The following is a 13,013-nucleotide window of genomic DNA, read 5'->3' as shown; positions in this document are numbered from 1 at the left end:
CCTGACTTGGATTTTGAGCAGCATCTTAGTCTGTTAAATACTGACTGCTTAGAGGTTTTGAATACCACTGCTCCTCTTAAACCTAAGTCAAAACCTAAAACTGAACCATGGCTCAATGATAACATCCACTCTTTGAGGCAAGCTTGTGTTAAGAGCTGAACGAAATTGGAGAAAGGACAAATCGCAAATTTAATATGAAATGCTTAAAATCTTTTTAGCTGTTTTTCTGAAAGCAGCTAAGTCTAAGTATTTTTCTAATTTAATTGCAAAGAATCACCATAGTTCTAAAGCCTTATTTCCTGTCATAATCTGTTTTAAATCCTCCTGTAAATGTTATTTTAATTCCTTCAGTGTCATTATTTGAAGGTTTCTCAAGGTTTTTCTGTGATAAAATGTCTACTCTGAGATCTCAGTTGCAACCACTTGCTAATGTTTCACCTGAATTTTGCTGCTCTTCAGCCATACGGAGTGATTTTGATCCAGTTTCTCTCCAGTCTCTCAAATAAATTATCAACCATTTGAATCCTTCTTTCTGCTCTCATGATGTTCTCCCTCCACGTCTTTAAAACAACATTTAAAACATAACACAACATTTGACTCAGTTGGACCTAGTTTGATGTCTTTTCTGAATAAATGTGACTTGATTTTTGCATGCCTGGATGAAAATTTGGTTCTCTCAAATTATTTTATTTCTGAATGAATCAAAAACCAAGGTTAGGCTATAGTCTTTGGCCCCAGTGAAAATTTCAACCTGGACTAAAATGCTCCTTTTACTTCTTCCTGTATTAAAAATCTAGGTGTTTTCTTGGATCAGAGTCTAAAATTTGATAAACAAATACATGCGGTTATTAGTTCCCAAACTGTGAAACAGCCCTCCAGCCTATATCAATTTGGAAAAGTCTTTAAATGTTTTAAAATCATCTCTTAAAACCTTTTTTTGGCAAAAAAATAAATAAATAAAAAAGTACATCTAATTCTAAATAAGAACAAAAACTATAATACTATATCAGTGATGCTAAAATAAAGCAAAAATATAAAACATTTCATACAAAATATAAATATTTATATAAATGATGCTAAAATAACAAAAGCGAAAGGAAAATATCTTCTCCGGGCCGCAGGAGGCGATCATCATCCAATCAGCGCCGTGCTCCGCGTGTGCTTCTGTCGCGTGCGCGCAGCGTGAGTTTGTGAGGGTGAACGGATGAAACGCTGTTGGGATTCAACGCTCGGTTTAACGATTATGATTATGTGAGTGAATTATTCTATCGGTCTTCTCTGTAGTATCTGATCAGAGCGTTTAATGATGAGGAAGCAGCAGACGTTCAGCCGCGGTTTGTCCGATAAAGTCCGCAAGTCTAAAGCGGCTCCGGAGATCCAGAAAAACCCGTTCGAGGTGAAGATAAACCGCAAGAAGTTCGATGTTTTGGGCCGCAAGAGTAAACACGACGTGGGTCTGCCGGGGGTCTCCAGATCCAGAGCCATTCAGAAGGTAAAACACGCTAATGTTTGTGTTTGTGGTCGTTTACTGTTCTTGAGGAAACACTGTCGTCTGATGACGTCACTGCACCGCTACATTGTTCTCTTGGGTCACACTTTATGTTAAGGTGTCCTTGTATCAGTGTAATTATACATTTAAGTACTAGTAATGTGATAGATGTACTCACTATATGGTTAGGGTTTGATTTAGGGTTATGGTATTATAATATGTAATGTATATGGTATTAAACATTAGTCTCAGATGGAGTGTGTGATTGATTCCTCAGAGGAAGGAGACTCTCCTGAAGGAGTTCAGACTGAAAGACAAAAACAACAAGTTCATCGACAGACGCTTCGGTGAATATGACAGTAAACTCACACCTGAGGAGAAGATCCTGCAGAGATTCACGCTGGAGAGACAGGTGACACACACACACTCATCCGTGACCAGAACTAGAACCACAGCTGTAACCGTAACATCTGTAACCATAACTGTAACTATACCAACTTTATTACTAGAACCACAGCTGTAACATGTACTGATCATCACTGGTGTGTGTGTGTGTGTGTGTGTGTGTGTGTGTGTGTGCAGCGCACTCAGGACAGGAAGGACTTGTATAATCTGAATGAGGAAGAGGAGCTGACCCATTATGGGCAGTCTCTGGCGGAGATGGAGAAGATGACGGATGTGATTGACAGCGACAGTGACTCTGAGGAGAAGGGCCTGCTGTCAGGTGATGCAGTAAACATGAAGGATCATCACGTATCAATAATCACTGATTGTAACGCTCAGTAACTGATGTGTTGATGGATGGGTCTGCAGCTGAACTGACCGCCACACACTTCGGCGGCGGTGGAGGTCTGCTGAGGAAGAAGAGCGCTGGAGATGATGAAGAAGAACACAAGCCCAGATCACGACAGGAGCTGATCGAGGAGCTCATCATCAAATCCAAACAGGAGAAGGTCAGAGAGTGTGTCCTCACATAACAGAAGTTACTTTACTGTGTTTAAACCTCATCCTGTCTCATCCTTAAACATCACCACACCAAGAACAACAACTGGATAGCTGTATGATAACTAATGAAATCTATAATAGCTGTAACGATAACTGTGATACTTACAAATATAACTGTAACAACAGCTGTAACAATAACGTCAACTGTGATAATAGCGATAACATCTGTAACAGTAACTATAACTGTACCAACATTTGTAACAATATCATCTGTAACAATTACTATGAGAGCTGTAACGTAAATTATAGCTAACAAAAGCTGTAACAATAAATATAACATCTGTAATCATAACTATAATGATAACTGTAACACACACTTTTTGTGACTGCTCAAGCTGTTTAGTTGAGAATCCTCTGATTGTGTTTTTATCATCAGCTGGAGAAACACAGCTCTAAAAGTGATTCCAGCAATATTGTCCTCGATGTTACTGTTATAATAGTAGAGTTCGAGCGATTATTGAACGTTCTGTCTGTGAGCGGTTCTTTAACGCTGGTGCTGTTGATCTTGTCAGCGCGAGCGTCAGACGCAGAAGGAGGAGGCGCAGGAGCTGACGGAGAAACTGGATCAGGACTGGAGATCCATCCAGAACCTTCTGGCACACAAAACCCCTAAAGCAGAGAGGAAGGACGAGACGGACAAACCCAAGGTACTGAGACACCTGCGTCTACACACTGATGCTGCTCCTGTGTGTGCTGCTCTGACACTGTGTGTGTGTGTGTGCCAGCTGGACCAGTACGACATGATGGTGCGAGAGCTGGGCTTCGAGATGAAGGCTCAGCCGTCAGAGAAGCTGAAGAGTGCGGAGGAGCTCGCCCGAGAGGAGAGACATCGCCTGCAGACTCTGGAGGTACTGAGCTCCGGCAGCTGGACGCCTGAGGAAGAGGAGGAGGAAGAGCTCACTGATGTGTGTTTGTGTTCCAGGCCGACAGACTGAAGAGGATGATGGGAGACGCTGAGGAAGAGGCCGGTCAGACCAACACACACATCTCTGCTGACGATATGAATGATGGATTCATGCTGGACGGAGACGACCGCAAAACACTCGCTTACAAGGTGAGACACACACACACACACACACTTACACAGTCACACTTACACACTGATATTTGGCATCAAAGAGAAATGTATCATTGTGACTCATACAGTGTATTGTTGTCTATTTCTGTAAATATACCTGTGTTACTGATGACTGCTTCTGTCTACATTTTACATATGAAATGTTCTCAATTAAAATATTCAATTTAGAAAAAATGTAATGAAAGTAGTGAAAATGGTCTACCATTGACTTTCATAATTGAGTAATTTTACGAGTTATTTTCCTGTTTATCTGTGAGGTTGCTTTGAAACAGTCTGTACTTTATGAAGCTCTGCAGAAATAGACCTGACTTGACTGAAAACACAGTAATGATGCACTGTGTGTGATAGAAATGATGATGTGTGTACATGAGTAACAGACACGTGCTTCTCTCTCTGCAGGACGGTAAATGGAACATCGAGGGAGAGGAGGAAGAGAAAGAGGAGGAGGATGGTGATGACGAGGGAGGAGAGGAGGATGAGGATGAAGAGGGAGGAGAGGAGGAGGAGGAGGATGATGGAGATGATGCTGAGGGTCAAGAAGAGGAGGAGGAGGATGAGGATGATGAAGGTCACTGTGACCTGCAGTCTGATGAGGGCAGTGAGGATGAGGATGGTCAGAGCACTGAGGAAGAACAGGTTTGTGCTGAAGAGCCTCCAGCAGTGATTGAGGAGCAGAAGAAAGCTGTACAGGAAGCAGCCAGAGCAGAACTGCCCTACACCTTCCCAGGTACCACAGTCACATGATCACCACCCGCTCACCTGACCTGCTGCTCCCAGTCTGAATTAACCTGTCCTGTGTGTGTGTGTGTGTGTGTGTCAGCTCCGGAGAGTTACAGTGATCTGAAGCAGCTCCTGCAGGATCATGAATCCGAGCAGCAGTGTGTCATACTGGACCGAACGCTCAAGTGTCACCATCCCAGTCTGGCCGCAGGAAACAAGGCCAAGCTACAGGTCAGACACACTTACAGGTCATCAACCCTAGAAGAATAAACTCTCTTTCCCTACAGTCCACTAGATGTTAGTGTAGGGTTTTCTCTGGTGAGGTCAGCTCGGTCATCTTCAGCATGCAGGAAGTTAGGAAAATAAAGGTCACGTATAAACCAGATGTAAATCTGTATTATTTATTTTAAATTGAACAGCAATGCACCAAAATTAAAGTGCGAAAAACTGTAAAATTATCTTTTTAATTATAACAGATGTTACCACAGTTTTCCTTTGGTGACATAATCTGAAGTTGGAAAAGGGTCTTGAATTGCAATCCATCACGTAATATCACAATATATTTTAAATTGTTATATTATATCATGAAATATTGTATCGTTGGGCGTCTGGTGATTCCCGCCGCTAGTAAGCTTTGGTTATTTTGTTGCATTTTTGTCATTTTCATTTATATATATATTTTTTAATATGTCTATAAAGTTTTCAAGTTTCAGAAATAAAAATATTATTCTTAAAACGTATTATTCGTAAACATAATTTTTGCTTTTGATTAGTTTCTAATTGTGCTGTTCTTTGCTGTTTGTCTTTTGCTGTAGTTGCAGGATATTGTCTTTGTGTAAAGCTTTTCTGGAAAGCGATTTCAGAAAGGAACATTTAAACATTTAGGTTTTTGTATTTTATTTTGGGTTATTTTGTATCGTATTTAATTAAAAATCCTTTATGGTTTTAGTTAACATCTCAAGTGCTTCAATATAAGTTGTTTGACAGTTTTTGATTTCCTCACTTGAAGTGATTTCTTTGAGTCTGTCAGGATGCTGTCTATGTAGATGTCACACAGTGTGTGTGTGTGTGTGTGTGTTAAATGTGATTGTGTTTCATTCTGTGTTCAGAAGTTGTTCGGGTTTCTGCTGGAGTATGTTGGTGATCTCGCTACCCAGAATCCTCCTGATCTAAAAACCGTCAGTGCACTCATCCCGTGAGTAACACGCACATTCTCTCTCTCTCTCTCTCTCTCTCACACACACATACACATTGTCTCTCTCTCTCTCACACACACACACACACACTCAGATGATGTGAGCTTATCTCTATGCTCGTGTGTGTGTGTGTGTGTTCTGCAGTCAGATCTGCGGTCTGTGTCAGATGTTTCCTGAGGCCGCGTGTAAAGCCGTGCAGACGTTACTCAGCGACAGCGGCCACAGCATGGAGGAGACGCTGGAGGTCAAAGGTCGAGCGCCGATGCCTGATCTGGACATGGTGCGCAGATGCACCGAAACAGGTTCACAGATACAGAGACGAGAGGCTGACCCTGAGCTCATCGTATGTGTGTGTGTGTGTGTGTGTGCAGCTGGTCCTCCTGAAGATCGCGGCGCTGCTGTTCCCCTCGTCAGACTTCAGACATCCAGTGATGACTCCAGCCTTCCTCTACATCAGTCAGGCGCTCACCAGGGTCTGTGTGTTCCTGTCATGAGTTTGAGTCATACAGACGCTTCCTTGATGTGCTGACTCTGTGTGTGTGTGTGTGTGTGTGTGTGTGTTTCAGTGTGCTGTCGTCTCTCTGGAGGACGTGTGTAAGGGTCTGATCCTCTGCTGTCTGGCGCTGGATTTCGTCTCTCTGTCTCAGAGGATCTTCCCAGAACTGCTGAACTTCCTGCTGGGACTCCTGCACCTGTCCGTGTCCGACAAACACAACACGGGTACTGCAGTGTGTGTGTGAGAGTGAGTGAGCGTGTGTGTGTGTTGATGAGCAGCAGGAATCTGTGTGTGTGGTGTGATCTGGTGTGTTGGGGTGGAGTGTCATGTCTGCCTCTGATGGGAAATTTTCTACATTCTCAAGTGTCCAGTAAGATTTTACTACACCTGATCAAACCTAACGAGCTACTCATGTGGAAACAGGAAGAGGAATCTGGGTGTTTCCTGTCTGCTTATGTCCATCTTCATGAGTGACAGAGGCATTACTGTATTCACATGTTCAGCCTGAGCATTTGATTCTGAACAGCTGTGCATGCTCACGTGACCTGTGTGTGTGTGTGTGTGTGTGTGTAGGTTATACGGTGGTGAGTCCCTTCAGACGGCAGGGGAAGAACTGTGATCTGCTGGTTCTGAAGGATCCGAGTGTGTCTCACAGCTGGAACAGGAAACCCATTTCACTGCAAACAGCTCACAGAGTCACAGCCCAGAGTCCAGTGGAGAGAGACCACTTCAGGTACACACACACACAGACTATCACACTCTCATTCACTCACACACTCACTCACACTTACACTCACTCTCTCATGCACACTATCTCTCACACACTCATTCACACTCACGCGCACACACTCATGCACACATTCACACACACACTCGCACACTCTCTCGCACACTCATTCACTTACACTCTCGCACACTCATTCACTTGCACTCTCTCACACACTCTCTCGCACACTCATTCACTTACACTCTCGCACACTCATTCACTCACACTCTCTCGCACACTCATTCACTTACACTCTCGCACACTCATTCACTCACACTCTCTCGCACACTCATTCACTTACACTCTCGCACACTCATTCACGCACACTCTCGCACACTCATTCACTCACTCGCACAATTTCTCGCATTCATTCACTCACACTCACACACACATTCACACACACACTCGCACACTCTCTCGCACACTCATTCACTTACACTCTCTCGCACACTCATTCACTCACACTTATTCACTCACATTCATTCACTCGCACTCTCTCGCACACTCATTCACGTACACTCTCACGCACTCATTAACACTCTCTCACGTACACTTTCTTGCACATTCTCGCACACTCATTCACTCACGCAGACTCACCCACTCACACACACACACACACACACTCTCAACTCACTCATACACTCACTCACCCACACACTCACACACTCACACACACATACACCAGTTACTGATTACATTATTGATTGATCTTTGTATTTCTGTTTCATTTTTTTAATTCCTGTTTATTTCTTGCTTTATCTTTATTTCGGATGCACCTTTTGATTACTTTTAAATCACTTTTATCTAAAGCACTATAATCACACTTGTGTTTGAAATGTTTTTTGTGTATGAACTTTTCTTGAAGCCTTAATGTAAAATGCATTGTTGTAGGTGTTCATAATGTATGTTATAATGCATTATAAAAATGTCTGAAATATGCAAATTTTAATGCATTACACTAATGCATGTAAAAGTGAATAGAATAATAGAATAAGAATGAATAGATTTATTATGACTGGTTACAATTATTCATGAGATCATAGGATTGCATTTATTAAAAGCCATAATTAAAGCATCTTATGTAAGCAAGTACTTGTGTAATGCACTATATACTGTAAGTGTTAGCAGGTGTTTAATACTCTGCTGTGTGTGTGTTTCAGGCTGTCGCTCATTGATTCCTGTCTGGATCTGGTGAAGAGATGCACGTCGCTCTATAAAGACCTGCCGTCATACGCTCACATCTTCCATCCAATCAGAGCACTGCTTCTCAAGCATCTTCCTGTGGAGGGTTACCCCGCCCCTCTCCAGGTTCAGCATCTGCTTCACCATCAGATTCACAGTCATCAGTGTGTTAGCATTCATTCTGATGTGTTTGTGTGCAGGATCTTCACAGAGAGATCTTAGACGCCATTCCTGAGAAGCCTTCCCAGCATGCACCTCTGGTGTTCAAGAAGAAGAAACCCATCCCACTGAAGCTCTTCACACCCAAAATAGTGCAGATGTGAGTGAAACATCAACTACAATCATTTTATTCATGAGATTATTTTGATAAATGCAAAGTAATACTTTTCAATAAAATTTCTCTTTAGCTTTAAATCCTGAAAAACAAAGTGTATCTCACAAAATAGTTTTCAACATTGAAATGTTTCTTGAGTCAATAAATTATAATGATTTCTAAAAGATCATGTGACTGCTCCAGTTTTCACACTAATAACATTATATTTATAATATATTAAAAACTATATATATATATAAAAGCACTATATTATTGCTTTCTTTTTTGATCAAATAAATTCAGTCTTGATGAACAGTAAATATTTCAAAATCATTAATAAGTTTTGTAAGGTAATTTAATATTAATAACAATTCTATCAGTACTTTAATATAGTATTGTTATCATAATAAATGCTTTTTTCCAGGACAGTGGTTAGTGTTATTGGAATAAAAGCCCCATCTGTTAATGTGCTGGAATCTGTCTTGTGTCTGGTGTCTCCTGCAGACTGGATTACGGTAAGAAGCGAGGGAACACGAAGGAGGAGAAGGAGCGCGAGCGGCTCAAGCACAAATACAAGCGGGAGTTTAAGGGAGCGCTGAGAGAGATCCGGAAGGACACACGCTTCCTGGCCCACGAGAAGCTGAACGACGTCATGAGCAGGTGTGTGTGTGTGTGTGAGAGAGAGAGTGTGTGTGAGAGAGAGAGAGAGAGTGTGTGTGTGTGTGTCTGTGAGAGAGAGAGAGAGTGTGTGTGTGTGTGTGAGAGAGAGTGATAGAGAGAGAGTGTGTGGTTGAGAGAGTGTGTGAGAGTGTGTGTGAGAGAGAGAGAGTGTGTGTGTGAGAGTGTGTGTGTGAGAGAGAGTGTGTGTGTGTGTGTGAGAAAGTGTGTCATGTGATTGTGCTTCATCACATCAGTCTCTGACCCTGCTCGTGTGTGTGTGTGTGTGTGTGTGTCAGGGATGCGGAGAGGAAGAGGAAGGTGAAGGAGCTGTATGGAAGTCTGGCCACTCAGGAGGGAGAGTGGAAGGCCCTCAAGAGGAAGAACAGGAAGTGATGTCATCAGCTGCTTCAGTACTCTGGGAAACTGTACAGTTCTCCTCATGATAGGGGTTTTATATCTGACCGATTGAGAAATAAAGCTTTGCAGTGAGATCTTTCTTCATCTGATGGACTCCAGTTTCTTTTTTAAATGAGTTTTGCACTGCAAAAAAAAATAAATATATATATATATATATGTATGTGTGTGTTTCTTTTTACATTTATTCTTCTTTAAAAACATTCAAAGTCCTACTGCTCAGAAACTTTAGTGTGCATGCAAAATGACAGGAGATATTAAGAAATGTCAAAATGAAGTGAGTTTAAAACAAGAACAAATATCATCCAATGGGCTCGGAAAAATCTGATTAATCAAAAGGGAAAACAAATGACTTTCTGACTGATTGGCGATATTTGTTCTTGCTTTAACCTTAATCTCATTACAAGTTTTTCTTGATATCTAATGTCACCTTGCTTCTAAAGTAAATGTATCTTAATTACATTTATATATATATATCTGTACTGGAGACGATGAGACAAAAACAGTGCAGTTTAATAACTCTGTTCATGAATTATGATAATTATGAATTATGACTGTTTCAGTTGTAAATCAGCTCTACAGAACACAACTGTGTCATTTCAGCTCAAGTTTACTTTTCATCCAAATGAACATTAGTAAGGAACCAATCAGTGCAGAAACTCCAGGAATAAAGCGTTCGTTCTTCCATCACTGAAGCGTTTCATTAGAAACAGAACACAGCAGACACCGGTGTGCATTCATCTCCAGCTTTATTGAGTGTGTGAGTCTGGGGAGGCTGATCTTCAGGCCGTGTGTGTGTGTGTGTCTACTGTACACTTCTCTCTTCTGTCAGCGCTTGAGGAAACAAGACACAAACACATCAGAACAGATCCACACCAAGACCTTTCTGTCAGCTACAGCTGGAGAACTCAGAATTACTGAGTGATATTAATAACTACATGTACTCGCTATATGCTCAGGGTTAGGATGATTAGGGTCTGGTTTAGGGTTACATGCTTGTAATTATGCGTAATGTATTGTTATAATAGTAAGTAAATGTAATGAGGACACCTTAAAATAAAGTGTTTATGAAATCATATCTTTGCACAGCTAACACTGCCTTGGAAATACAGTTCATCAAAATAAAGCATATTCACAAACCCAAATAGGAAATCAAAGAGTTATGGAATAAGCATGTGTCCTGAACTCCTGAAACTTTTACAGCAGCTCATGCAATCTATTAAATACTTTTTCTCAAGAACTCTAATTATAAAAGAAATGTTATTGTAACTAGTTAAAGAAATTACTTAATTTAGTCACATGTAACTAGCGGTGTTGGGTAAGTTACTTAAAATATGATTAATTACTAATTACACCTAGATTACTGTACTAATTACTCTCTTAAAAGAACATTTCTCTTTTAATTCTTTCAAATAAATAATATAAAGTTGCATGAAGTCTTCTTGAACCGTCCAGGAAGAAGGTTACATTAAACACATTTTGAGGTTGAATCCACTGTAGTTTTTAAACAGAACGATTCTATCGTCAGCGCAGTGTTTGATGCAGTTGCTTCAGAAGTAACTGTGATTAAAAGACAGAATGAATGCATTACACTGACAGACCTTCTGCGACGGAGATCCCGAGCCGCTTCTCCTCTGCTTCCAGAAGCTTCCTGTAGGTGGCGATCTCAGCGTCCAGCTTCAGCTTGATGTGGAGCAGCTCCTGGTAGTCGGCCATGTATTTCCCCATCTCCAGCTTGGTCTGGCACAGCTGGCTCTCCAGCTGGACGATGATGTCCTCCAGACCGGCCGTCTTGTCCAGGTGTGCCTCCTCCATGTCCTCCAGCTGCTGCTCCAGCGCCCCGTTCCTCGCCCTCAGCCCGTCGATCTGGTTCTGCAGATCCGTCACCTGGTTGTGGGAGACGCTGATCTCCTCCTTCATGCTCTTCATCTTGTCCTCGTGTTTGCTGGCTTGATCCTTCAGAGTGTCGAATTTGCCCTTGTACCACTTCTCTGCCTCCTGGACGTTGCGAGCGGCCACAGACTCGATCTCGGAGCGCATGTTGCGCAGGTAAGCGGCCAGATCCGGTCTGTCGGAGTCCAGCTCCACCGTCACCTTGGACTCCTCGATCTGCTTGAGGAGGTCCGACACTTCCTCGTCGTGGAGCTTCTTCAGGAACTCGATCTCGTCCACCAGCTGCTCGATGCGCTTCTCCAGGTCTGCCTTCTGCAGCGTCGCGTTATCCACGTCCTGACGGAACTCACGGAGGATCATCTCCGCCTCCTCTGTGGACCAGAGAGAGATTTAGTCATGCAGTAGACTCTTACTGGCAGTGACCCTTTTGTAAGTTCATTTGAATTTGGTTAAATAAAGGTTAAAATGGTTTTATGAAGAACATCCATGGAGTCTTCTGTATCTCACATCTCACCTTTGATGGCCATCTCCTCGTCCAGCTTGAGTCTCCAGACCTCCAGCTCCTCCTGGATGTATCCTCTCTCGATGTCAGCCGCTCCCTTCTCAGCGGTCAGGGCTTCGATCAGGTCCCTCATCTCTTTAAACTTGAGCTGGTACTCGTCTCCGAGGCCGGAGGGTCCTCCCTTGAAGCGTCCCTGAAGGCTCTCCAGCTCGGCTCTCAGAGCGCTGTTCCTCTGCTCCAGCGCCTGGACCTTCTGGATGTATCCGGCGAAGCGCACGTTCAGCTCCTGCATCTCCTGCTTCTCGTCGGCGTGGAGCTGGTGGATCTCGGTGGCCACTTCCACCGGCTGGGCCTGGACTCCGGAGCGTCCGCGGCACCGGGACGGAGACGGGCTCTGGACCCTCATCCTGCTGGAGCCGCTGACGCTCAGGCTCTTCTGTGAGTACGACGAACCTCTCATGATTCAGACTCGGAGGAAGCTTTGGCTCTGGGAGACGCTCGGCGGGGTTTATATGGGCCGGTCAGGAATCTGGCAGAGTCTCTAGAAAGTCTTGTGAGGTTCTGACGTGGTCTAAAAGAGGATCGTGACGCTCCTGCCAGAGTTCGAAGGCCAGTGTTTCTCATTATCTCTCGGATCGTTGTCATTAATTAGAGGTTTGGAGGCCAGCAGCTCCTCACACTTCAGTAACACATATCTGGAGCGTGTGAGCTGCACTGATCCTCCATCTCTAATCTCAGACACACACCTGCAGGACTGGACTCAAGCTGATGAACACTTTCCACAGGTTTCCCATCCGTTCGTCAGATGTTTGGGGAATGCTTATATTTAGAGTCTGTGGAACCCAGGGTTATTTTACTACTACTGAGAAACTAGTTATATGATAATAGCTTGAATTAGTTTTAATATTTTCAGTTGAGTTTTTGTCAGTTTTAGTAATTTTGTTTTGTGATTTTGTCATTTCTATTAAGTTTTTTTAATTTCTATATGGTAATAAAAAATTTTTTGGTCATTTTTATTATCTTTCTGTCTTGATTAGACAAGCCAATCCTAAACGGAGTTTCTAATCCAGGACAGCACTAAAGCGGGTCTTTCACAGGAACAGATTTAAGGATCACGGAGCTGAAGTATGACGTGTGTCTGTTGTCCAGCTGGAATGTGATTGTCTCATGAGAATATTAACATCCTCAGCGTTTCATATGTTTCAGTGATTGATGAGTGTTAATGACACACACATACACACACACACACACACACACACACACACACACACACATAACTGTCTTCTTTTTCCTCCTGAT

The 13,013-nt window shown here is 42.7% G+C and overlaps 2 protein-coding genes across 2 annotated transcripts; one reads left to right on the top strand and one right to left on the bottom strand.

The window, feature by feature from the left end:
- The first annotated feature begins 1,160 nt into the window (after nucleotides 1–1,160).
- Nucleotides 1,161–9,406, top strand: LOC113076491 (nucleolar protein 14-like). The gene is made up of 18 exons (XM_026249183.1): nucleotides 1,161–1,492; nucleotides 1,767–1,901; nucleotides 2,072–2,213; nucleotides 2,303–2,442; nucleotides 3,007–3,141; nucleotides 3,220–3,342; nucleotides 3,417–3,548; nucleotides 3,972–4,299; nucleotides 4,393–4,523; nucleotides 5,402–5,487; nucleotides 5,633–5,768; nucleotides 5,860–5,961; nucleotides 6,055–6,208; nucleotides 6,558–6,717; nucleotides 7,911–8,058; nucleotides 8,133–8,251; nucleotides 8,750–8,905; nucleotides 9,202–9,406. Exons 1-18 carry the CDS (start codon nucleotides 1,304–1,306, stop codon nucleotides 9,296–9,298), a joined length of 2,613 nt encoding a protein of 870 aa, XP_026104968.1. The 5' UTR covers nucleotides 1,161–1,303; the 3' UTR covers nucleotides 9,299–9,406.
- A 601-nt stretch (nucleotides 9,407–10,007) lies between these two features.
- On the bottom strand, nucleotides 10,008–12,222 carry LOC113076489 (vimentin-like). Its single transcript, XM_026249182.1, has 3 exons — nucleotides 11,727–12,222; nucleotides 10,921–11,583; nucleotides 10,008–10,153 (listed from the first exon to the last, which is right to left on the bottom strand). The coding sequence occupies exons 1-3, from the start codon at nucleotides 12,172–12,174 to the stop codon at nucleotides 10,125–10,127; spliced, it is 1,140 nt and encodes a 379-aa protein (XP_026104967.1). The 5' UTR covers nucleotides 12,175–12,222; the 3' UTR covers nucleotides 10,008–10,124.
- Between the last annotated feature and the right edge of the window lie 791 nt (nucleotides 12,223–13,013).

The sequence above is a fragment of the Carassius auratus genome, unplaced genomic scaffold (assembly GCF_003368295.1).
Source record: "Carassius auratus strain Wakin unplaced genomic scaffold, ASM336829v1 scaf_tig00020494, whole genome shotgun sequence".
NCBI classification, from domain to species: domain Eukaryota; kingdom Metazoa; phylum Chordata; class Actinopteri; order Cypriniformes; family Cyprinidae; genus Carassius; species Carassius auratus.
The sequence above is the reverse complement of the archived record's forward strand: the minus strand, read 5'-3'. Positions and strand labels throughout refer to the sequence as shown.